At 42.4% G+C, this 11,543-nt stretch overlaps 1 protein-coding gene across 3 annotated transcripts in view; it reads right to left on the reverse strand.

The window, feature by feature from the left end:
* Positions 1-11,543, reverse strand: part of washc5 (WASH complex subunit 5) — a 115,865-nt gene that overhangs the window by 20,710 nt on the left and 83,612 nt on the right. For all 3 annotated transcript variants that reach the window (XR_014620654.1, XM_084332578.1, XM_084332579.1), the window contains exons 22-24: positions 8,461-8,563; positions 7,767-7,846; positions 4,852-4,955 (exon numbers count right to left, since the gene is read on the reverse strand). Coding sequence is in view for 2 of the 3 variants with exons in the window: in XM_084332578.1 (XP_084188704.1) it covers positions 4,852-4,955; positions 7,767-7,846; positions 8,461-8,563 (287 nt within the window). In the remaining variant the exon portion in view is untranslated. The remainder of the gene's footprint in view (positions 1-4,851; positions 4,956-7,766; positions 7,847-8,460; positions 8,564-11,543) is intronic.

Below are 11,543 nucleotides of genomic sequence, written 5' to 3' on the forward strand. Positions count from 1 at the left end.
ATGCCCTTACTAGCCTCAGCTCCGCGCAGGAATACGGCTACCGAAAGCAGAGCGGCACTACTTGTCCACCGTACATATAAATATGGCGCAAGTAAATGTAGAAGCCCCTTGTCCCGTTCAGTCTCGTTCAGTTCCAGTTATCCAAGTGACGTCTCTCCCCATTACGCAACGTGGGCAGAGTAGGGCTCGTATTGCCCCAAATAGAGTCGTGTTTATCCTACTACGTTTGTTTAACGTATCGTTCGCTCCTTGCTAGTAAAAGCCTTCATTACGAGTCAAAGACCACGTGAAGTGTGTAATTGTGTGTCTACATAGAGCACTTATTGCCGCGTGCTAATAGGATAGTAACGTCAAGTTCAATTGTGAACCACCGCGCACCACGGAGGATACCTACACCGGTGATTGCAGAGCCACTTTCCGGCAGGATTACTATTATTATTCTTCATTCTTCACCAAGCTGCTGGAGCAGAGAACCGTCTACACACACTGCTGTGGGATCTACACCTGCCCGTGAGGACATCACTCGAGCCCGTCTCTGTCGGAGCAGAGACTCCACGGCTTCATCTGCGCGGCGCGCACCCTGGGATTACCACTGCCTTTCCCCGCTGACTCAGGGAGCAATATACCGTCTCCAGGTGCCTATTGAAGCTCCCTTTGGAACCATTGACTTGCATAGAGCATTGCCTCCCCCTGCTGGCTTACAACCGGTGGGACACCCCCCTACCAGAATCTCCCTGTATCTCCCCAGAGTACCAGAGATATAATTCCTTACATTCAGGTTGTATAATTACCTCCTGCGTAACCTGAGAATGGACATTCCATATTGATTTGCTTACGCACATTTCTTGCCTTATAAGCGCACCCGAAGTAAAGTATATTATGTAATACTATTTGCTGTAATAAATATTCTAAACGAGTATTTGTGTGGAAACCGTGTTATTGTGGAGAAGTTCTCATCATATACTTGTGTACGGTATTGGCCAGTAATGTACATAATACGGTAGTGGTTTAATGATACCAATACTTGATTAATACAGTCAGGGAATTGTACCCCTCAGTTACAATATCTATATCTGTACATATCCCTTACCTACTCTTACTAGTTATGCTGCTGGCCAGTATGACTTACTACCATAGTGTCTTTAGAAATAGTAAATGGTGCATTTATATAACTCTTTTATCCAAAGCACTACAGTTTGTTCCTAACATTTTACCCATTCACACACCGACGGCGGAGGTGACCATGCAAGGTGCCAACCTGCCCATCAGGAGCAGTTAGGGGTTAAGTGTCTTGCTCAAGGACACTTCCACACACTGCCCGGGAGGAGCGGGAATCAAACCGGGAACCTTCTGACTACCAGACAACCGCTCTACTTCCTGAGCCACTGTCGCCCCCTTTATACCTGTATAACTATACATATTAATACTACAACTCTGTATACATCTGAATAGCACTATTACTCAGTAGTACTAATATATATATTCTATACCCAGTTTAATCACCTGTACATTCTATATTACTGTTGCACTTTACTGTTACATTTGCACTCTGGTTGGATGTCAAGCTTCTTTTAGTTGTACTGTACTTGTGCTGCATAATGACAATACATCTTAATCTAATATATAGAATAACATCACATTTACTTTCACAGACCATATTGACAGTATCATCATCATATTGTTGAGGTCTCAGCTGTCTCTTGCCGCCCCCCGTAAATTAGATTAAAGGAGCACTTCACCAAAAAACAACGCAGATTTATTTTACACATAATCTCACGCGTATCCAAAAACTCTAAACAGTTTTAGTTTAGTTTGACGGTCATTGAGAGTAAATGAGTTTGAGTGACATCCGGGGACACTGGATCCTTGTGTTGTTAACCCTTTAAAGCTCCATGAAATGATGAAAAAGATAGCAACACCTTGTCTTATAGGGACTGCTACCTTATCATTTCATTAAACTGTAATTAACACAACCCATTGTCTTATAGGGACTGCTACCTTATCATTTCATTGAGTTGTAATTAACACAACACCTTGTCTTATAGGGACTGCTACTGTACCATATCATTTAATTAAACTGTAATTAACACAACACCTTGTCTTATAGGGACTGCTACTGTACCATATAATTTAATTAAACTGTAATTAACAACACCATGTCTTATAGAACCTGTTCCACCCCAGGTGAAAATCTGCATAAAATGTATACCTAGGTAAATGGAATATTGCTCCACTTCTACAAGGGCTATTTGCATATTCTTGGTATCTAGGAACATCTATGGACCTCAATGAATGTATTCTCAGTGTCAGAAATATTGTGTCTATTACTAGGCTTGCTTAAATTGTGATGAAACAAAGGAAAATATGAATTATGATTTTTCTTTTCATCTTTGACAGTGAATAAAACCATGATAATAATGACCAAACTTAAAAAACTGCCACTGAGCTCATTCAGTACCCTCTTGAGATCATGTGTACAAAAGATCTAAGGAAATTAATAAAGGGAAGATGATCAAACTGAAGGTTCTGTATATACAGTACTGAATTCTCCCATCCGGACCAATGCAATTTGAAATATTATTATAGAATATAGAATATATGCTTATATTACCTTATTATAGCCAATTCGCACATTTATATATATATACATATAGTATCTTTCAAATGGCCGAGTTCAATTTGGATATAGTATCACCAGGCGTGCATAATAACAGATACTGATATTTACTGTAATCGACTGTACTATTTTATTTCGCCCACAGTGTAACCATTTTGAAACTAATTTCAGATCTAATTCTTCCTACATGGTAACAATAGTGTGGGGAAACTGACTGCTTTTCAATATTTGTCAAAAACGTTACCTTTTGTAGCTTATTATCGCGAATCATAACAATTATTGACATAATTCATTCAGAACACTGAACTTTGAACCCCCATAGAACTTGCCAGGAAGTGTAGATCGGAGATATTCCAACGCTGGCAGATAGCTAGCGATATCCTCTACAAAATGGCCGCAAAAAAGCTTCAATTCCCATGGTTCAACATTTCCATTTCCGGTTCCGGGTCAAATTGGCGATCGCAAATAGAAAACTTAAAATGATATAAGTACACTTTTAACCTATTGCTAAACTATTTCCAACCTAACGTTTTACATTCTACATGTATTTGTGACATAGTAGTGATAATAATACTTGAAAACGGTTGATTTTAAAATCACAAATTATTTTGCATCTTCATAAAAATATGACTATAATTTAATAAGGTCAAAAGGGGTCGGTACCGACCCCGTCGAGTGGAACAGGTTATAGGGACTGCTACCGTATCATTTCCTTAAACTGTAATTAACACAACACCTTGTCTTAGGCCACATCCACACGGAACCGATCTTTTTGTTTTCATTTAAAAAAGGTTTTCGATAAACACGAAATCGTCTCAAGAAATATGCGTCCAAACGAAACCACTGAAAATGCTGTAACGCTGCCACAAACTACACTAAAAACAGAGAAGAAGAATGGAGCATGCGCAAAACCTGTGCAATGAACAAACACATGAAGAAGAAGAATGGCGGAAGATACAAACAAACAATGCTAAATGCTTAGTTTGTTGTTTTAATGTACAAAATAAACGTCTTTCAATAGCTTCGGTGTTTTAGACTTTGCTCTTTTATTTTGAAAACCCCAGACCGGAAGTATTATTGTTGTTATCGCTAGCGGAACAACTTGTGTCGTCCGGTTCTGTGTTTTTGAGCTAACGCTAGTTAAGCTAGCTAATATTTGTCTTCCTTTGACTTGTTGAAAATGTCTAGAATACAAATGTTGAGATTGTTGGTGAACAAACTGCAGCTATGTTGTATTATGTTTCTTTTTTGTTGGCTGGGTTTGAGCATGAGGGTTAAGGGAGAGGTGGGCGTCATCAGTTCAGGAAAGATGCGTACTGACTTGTAAAGATGGAAACGCAAGGGTGGCGTCTTCAGATTTGTTCACTCTGGGACCCGTTTTCAGAAAATAGCGTCTTCAGGCTCCCAGAACGCGGTTCCGCATGGACGAAACGTGCATACGATAAAATACTTGGGCGGATACACCCAAACTGTGTGGACACGGCCTTACAGGGGACTGCTACCTTATCATTAAACTGTAATTAACACAACACAAGGATTCAATGTCCCTGATGACATCACCAGTGGCCATATTCAAACTAATTTACTCTCAATGACCGTCAGACTGAATGAAAGTGTGCAGAACTGCTTCACGTTGTTGGATGTGTGTTGAGATGATGTTTCACTAACGGTGTTGGATGTGTGTTGAGATGATGTTTCACTAACGATGTTGGAGGTGTGTGAGATGATGTTTCACTAACTTGTTGGAGGTGTGTGAGATGATGTTTCACTAACGGTGTTGGAGGTGTGTTGAGATGATGTTTCACTAACGGTGTTGGAGGTGTGTGAGATGATGTTTCACTAATGGTGTTGGAGGTGTGTCAGATGATGTTTCACTAACTTGTTGGAGGTGTGTGAGATGATGTTTCACTAACGGTGTTGGATGTGTGTTGAGATGATGTTTCACTAACGGTGTTGGAGGTGTGTGAGATGATGTTTCACTAACGGTGTTGGAGGTGTGTTGAGATGATGTTTCACTAACGGTGTTGGAGGTGTGTGAGATGATGTTTCACTAATGGTGTTGGAGGTGTGTGAGATGATGTTTCACTAACGGTGTTGGAGGTGTGTGAGATGATGTTTCACTAACGGTGTTGGAGGTGTGTTAAGATGATGATGTTTCACTAACTTGTTGGAGGTGTGTGAGATGATGTTTCACTAACAGTGTTGGAGGTGTGTTGAGATGATGTTTCACTAACTTGTTGAGGTTCTCCAGCGCGGCCGCAAGGTGCTTGGAGTCGAACTTGCAGGAGTAGTTCAGCTCGTTGGAGATCTGCTGCCTGAGGATCTGCATCTGACCCACCTGTGGAGAGCCAGACATGGGGTCGGTCTGTGGCCCTTCCTGCCCTCTTCCTCCCCTCTTCCTCCTCCCTTCCTGCCCCCCTTTCTCCTCTCTTCCTGCCCTCTTCCTCCTCTCTTCCTGCCCTCTTCCTGCCCTCTTCCTCCTCTCTTCCTCCCCTCCTCCCTGCCCTCTTCCTCCTCTCTTCCTGCCCCCTTCCTCCTCTATTCCTGCCCTCTTCCTCCTCTCTTCCTCCCCTCTTCCTCCCCTCTTCCTCCTCCCCTCCTCCTCCCCTCTTCCTCCTCTTCCTCCTCTCTTCCTCCCCAGTACCTTCATGATGGCCTCCAGGCAGTGTTAATTTTGTTGACTAAATTGATGACGAAAGATGTTCGTCAACGAAGGTTTTTTTCATGACGACAACGAGACGTGACGTCACGTTATTGAAGACCACGTGACGCCAACGCAACTAAATAGTTAATTACATATCGTTGACCACAACTGAGTACACAAAAATGTAGTTTACAAAAACCATGACGAATTCTCTCTTAATTTATGTTGACTAAAACAAGATGAGACAAAATAATTATAACTTTTAGAATAAGTCACGTTATTATTTCAGCATTTCCCATTTCCGTTTCCGGGTTAAGCTCAGCAGCGTTTATGGCTAAAAGCCAAGCTACATAACATACGTGAGGCTAAAAACCGTGTCCCAGGTCTCTCGTGACTACAGCTTATACCAATAACCATGAACGGAATCTGCTACTCTCTCACCACTCCTGCGGCATCCGAACAGTTCTACCAAAAGAACATAGCATTTAAGACGACAGAGGCTGAGAGGATGGCTAGGCTGCCAGAAGAGCTAATAGCTAATAGCCTGGGAGTCGGGATCTATATCCCAGACACAGACTTGCTCTCTTTCATCTGTGTACACCCACTACTATCAACATTACACATGGATACAACAAGGACAAGACCACGTTCACTCAAAAAGGTAATGTTAGTATGAAAAGAAAAGAAACAGACGAGTACTAACACTGAGATTGACCCTGCTATAAGTTATGAATCCCTTTAGCGCTTGAAGTGCACTAAAACGTCGTAATGACTTTTTATTTTTCATATAATGTTGGGTACATGCTCAGTAGAGTTAGAACGCTCCCAGTCTTAGGGGCTGTGATATTTTGTTACCACACTTTATGCACATAGAAGTGCGGTGGCAGGGTCGCTAAGCTAATGTTATTAGCCGAATGCTCTGATGGGGGCCGCCATTTTAAGTGACGTCAGCGATCTACGGTACGACTCGAGGGACAAAAGGGAATGTGTGTGTGACGTGTGTGAAATTTGTACAGTAGGTCCCAGTAAGAATAGCAATCAGTGTGTACTGTGTATTTACACTACCCTAATGTTGCTTTGTTGGTAAAAAGAAAAAGAAAAATGCAATTTAAATCAGAATATGTTCCATTCCATGTCTGACTATTTCTGAATCTATTGACCATTTCAAGGAATGTTTGGTTACTATTGTATTGGGCTTCTAGTCTTCTACTGAACTTATTGTGAATCAGCTGATAGGGTTTGGGCTAGACTATACTTAATAAATAGAATTGCATTATTTACAATATAAAAATATAAAATGCCTTTTTTTCATTAGCGAAAACTAGACAAAAATCATCAGTTTTCTGCGACTAAATCTAGACAAAAACAAAAAAGACAAAATCGAGACTAACACTGACTAAGACTAAAATTCTCAGACATTTAGTTGACTAAAACTGACTAAACGAAAAATAAATGCAGATGACTAAATATGATGAAAACTAAAAAGGAGCACTTGACACATGACTAAGACTAAAACTAAAATGAAAATAGCTGCCAAAATTAACACTGCCTCCAGGTACTGACTCTTCCCCAGTACCTTCATGATGGCCTCCAGGTACTGACTCCTCCCCAGTACCTTCATGATGGCCTCCAGCTACTGACTCTTCCCCAGTACCTTCATGATGGCCTCCAGCTACTGACTCCTCCCCAGTAACTCCTCCCCAGTACCTTCATGATGGCCTCCAGCTACTGACTCTTCCCCAGTACCTTCATGATGGCCTCCAGCTATTGACTCCTCCCCAGTAACTCCTCCCCAGTACCTTCATGATGGCCTCCAGCTACTGACTCCTCCCCAGTACCTTCATGATGGCCTCCAGCTACTGACTCCTCCCCAGTACCTTCATGATGGCCTCCAGGTACTGACTCTTCCCCAGTACCTTCATGATGGCCTCCAGGTACTGACTCTTCCCCAGTACCTTCATGATGGCCTCCAGGTACCGACTCCTCCCCAGTACCTTCATGATGGCCTCCAGCTACTGACTCCTCCCCAATACCTTCATGATGGCCTCCAGCTACTGACTACTCCCCAGTACCTTCATGATGGCCTCCAGGTACGGCCCCCAGACCCTCCCCAGTACCTTCATGATGGCCTCCAGGTACGGCCCCCACTCCTCCCCAGTACCTTCATGATGCCCTCCAGGTACGGCCCCCAGACCCTCCCCAGTACCTTCATGACGGCCTCCAGGTACTAACTCCTCCCCAGTACCTTCATGATGGCCTCCAGGTACGGCCCCCACTCCTCCCCAGTACCTTCATGATGGCCTCCAGGTACGGCCCCCACTCCTCCCCAGTACCTTCATGATGGCCTCCAGGTACTAACTCCTCCCCAGTACCTTCATGATGGCCTCCAGGTACGGCCCCCACTCCTCCCCAGTACCTTCATGATGGCCTCCAGGTACGGCCCCCACTCCTCCCCAGTACCTTCATGATGGCCTCCAGGTACGGCCCCCAGACCCTCCCCAGTACCTTCATGATGGCCTCCAGGTACGGCCCCCAGACCCTCTGCGTCTTGGCCACGGCGTGGGCGTACACTTTGCTGGAATTGACTGACGTGTGAAAAAATAACAAAAAACACTTAATAACAAAAGAAACTGTTCATATGAAACGACAAGCTTATCATCATTTATACCAAAGCATTATCACCATAGCTACACTGTTACATTCAAATTTTTTACATTTAGTAATTTAGATGCCGCTTTTATCCAAAGCGACTTAAAAGTTATGTACGACAGGAACAGAAACAAGTATGACAGGAACAGGAAAAAGCATTTCATATAAAAGTATTCTGTATTTTTTTTATCACAACTAATAAAGAAACTTGAAACAAGTCATCAGGAAGGGCACAAATCTATCAGCTGAGTAACAATGTTCATCAAAGTGTTGAGTGCTACAGTGTACAGTAGGTTAGTATATTAGGACAGTAAGGTTAGTTAGGGTTAGATTATTATTGTTTATTATTATTTTTTCATTTCAGATAATGGTTGAAGAAGTGCGTCTTTAGTCGACAGCGAAAGATTGGACGGGTTTCGGCTGTCCTAACTGTGGTGGGCAGTTCGTTCCACCATTGTGGGGCAAAGACCGAGAATAGGAGACTTCTCTTTGATGACTCTCCTGGAGCTTGGATATGAGTGGGTCTGAGACGGCCAGTACTGTTACTTACCCACAATGCCCTTCACCGGGTTGACAGCGACCAGCATGGCCTTGAAGACGTCGACCACGACCTTGTCTCTCAGGATGGTCTTCTGAAGGACGGTCAGGAAGTTCTGAGAGGGGACAGCGTCAGAGAATGACATGTAGACCAGGATGCGTGAATACTTTCCCCAAGGTGGTTGTCCTTCCGCGTTCGGTTTGCGCCGCCTGATTGGCCACTGACGCTTCTCTCAGCGCCCAATCGCGTTACTCCTAACGCTCGCTCCTAACTTTCAGAACTTCTCAGTTCCACAAGTCCGTCACATCAGCTACCTACCTGCATCAATATACTACTAACTATCAACAGCACTCGCTACCGCCGTGCATCAATATACTATCTAACTAGCACATCAATGCACTAACTACTACCGCCGTGCATCAATATACTGCTACCGCCGTGCAATATACTGAAAACAACACGTTATTTATATTGATGTGATGTCGATTGATATGAATAGCGCGTTACGTTAACACTTTGAGTGCCCATCACGAGATATCTCTGGTTATCAGCCCGCCCCCTGAATGCCCATCACGAGAATTCTCGTTTAATTTTTTTTATTAGCGATCTGAATTCATATTTCATCAACCGAGTCTACCGTTGGTAAACCTGGCCCGCCAGGCGCTCAGATGTGAAAAAAGCGCCCCCTATCGTCTCCCAGATGGTAATGCACCCTTTTGGATTGGACTCAATGAAAATGGATGAGAAAAAAAAACATCCTTATACCATCCTCTGCCAGCTCTATTTGTCTATGGAGAAGTTCCCCTTCTTTGCAGGGCTATAACTTTTTAAATTGTATTGCTAAATTGACATTACTATGGCCCATTCAACGTCAATTATCTATCATTTAGGATGTAGCAACGTTCTACTTTTTCATTCACATATTCATACTAAAATACGGTCTAAAGTATAAATATGTTTTTATCGTTTTCTGCAGCATTCTGCAGAACGTGATTTATAGCCCTAAATGCATTATATTGATGATCAAATACAGTTTGATAGATAAAAAATTTCAAATGTACGTGCTTCTAGAAGTTACTACTCATCATCTGATGTTGACCGGATGGGGGGGGGGGTCGTTTATAATTCCGTGGCCAACGTTAGATGATTCATGTAGTGTGGGTGATATGATCATCAGAGCAGTTTGTATCGAACACGGTAATAATAAACGCTGAAACTTACCCCGGTCTCCTCGAGCCGTTGGGCGATCAGCTTGGAGTAGAAACATTTCTATTATGGGATGTTGATCTAGATCAGGGGTGTCAAACTCATTTTCACAGAGGGCCACATCAGCATTATGGTTGCCCTCAAAGGGCCAAAGACCGTATAAATGTTAATGTAATGTAAAATAAATGTAGCTACTCATTTACATATTGTTAAACATGTTGTTTCTGTATTTATTACTTATTCAAGTTATACATATTGCATATGCATTTGCATAGATGTAAAAATATGTTAGCTTATGTTATTTTAACAAATAATTTTAGTTTATCAGAACCCCATATTACTCCATCAATCAATGATCAAACCATTCAAGTAAATAACAAAGAAGAATATCATCAAATACAAGCTATGACATTAAGTTTGTTCAAAACCTTTTTGTCACAGTCAAGAGGGGCAGAACTAACAACTGTGAGCTGCAAAGAACACGTGGGACAGATGTAGCAGATGTTACAAAAACAAATGGCTGCACACAACCTTGCAGAGGCCATACATCCAACTAATGGAAGATAGTTTAATTAACTTTAATTAACAGATTGCAGAATGGGTACAGTACAGTTCAATACACACAATTGTTAAGGGGATGCAGACCAGAGAAAGACTTTCGACTTGTTTACATCAGGGTCCCCCATTTTCAATTCGTAATGAAATTGCTATTATGTGTCTGCATGAACACACAACTGTAACTGTACTCAAAAATAACAAAATAATGGTTGTCTCAGTTCACAACTATATTGGTCAAGTTTTGGGTGGGACTTGTTTGTGTCCCTACAGCTTCTTATTCAATTGAGCGAGATGCTCGGTTATGTCACACAGCCAGCTTGCATCTGACAGTTCAGACAATATTTCTTCAACCCTTTGTTACCTATTCCGCCTGGATCTTTTTTGTATTTTGGGTTGTAAAATTGTCAAAGAATGTCTGAGGAGTAAGTGCTTTTGGCTTTTTTCCTTTGTTACTTGATCAATACCTCAGATGTTCAACACACATGTATGTGTAAGAATGTGTAATAACTAAGGCTGTCAAAGCTTTATTAACGCATTAACCCACAATTAATAAAAAAAAAAAAAAAAAAAAATCCAGAGCTCTTGGGGGGCCACATCAAATGACGTGGCTGGCCGCAGTTGGCCCGCGGGCCATGAGTTTGACACCTATGATCTAGATGAACCATTTCCAGGTTGTATAATACTATATACGTCCAAATAACGTTGTTTATTGAGTTAGGGCGAGCGATCGATTATCCAGTGTGTCAAGATGGAGTCCCGGGAGCTATAGCGAGTGGTCGGACCGAATTTGGATGAGCACCACTTTCTGTTTCCGGTTTGCTGTTTGGGCGATCCGCCGATCGGCCACCAGATGGCGCTCTTGAACCGTCGGAGAGTTGAGAGGAGATCAACAGGGGATCTCAAGTCTCCGCGGGGAAAATATGATTGCCATCACAGATGTTTGAAATATTGATCTCAATGACGTGTTACGTCGTCATTGGCAGATTACGCATGGCGGAGATTAACGTGTTAACTCGTCATTGGCGAATAAAGGGTTAATATAGAGAGATGAAAACAATACGAGGAAATGGGCTGTGGAACTGAAGGACTTGGGTTGTGGAACTGAAAGCTAGGCGTAACGCGATTGGGTGCTGAGAGAAGCGTCAGTGGCCAATCAGGCCGCGCAAACCGAACGAGGAAGGACAACCACCTTGGGGAAAGTATTCACGCGACCAGGACAGCCAAGAGTAAAGACCCTAACCCTGTCACAATAGCAGTCATAGTGTATATTTTCAGCAATACGTTTGTTTACCAATAGGTTAAAGTGTTATTAGTGAAATATCAGTTTAGGA

Source organism: Notolepis coatsorum (genome assembly GCF_963971535.1).
Source record: "Notolepis coatsorum genome assembly, chromosome: 17".
Taxonomy (NCBI): Eukaryota; Metazoa; Chordata; class Actinopteri; order Aulopiformes; family Paralepididae; genus Notolepis; species Notolepis coatsorum.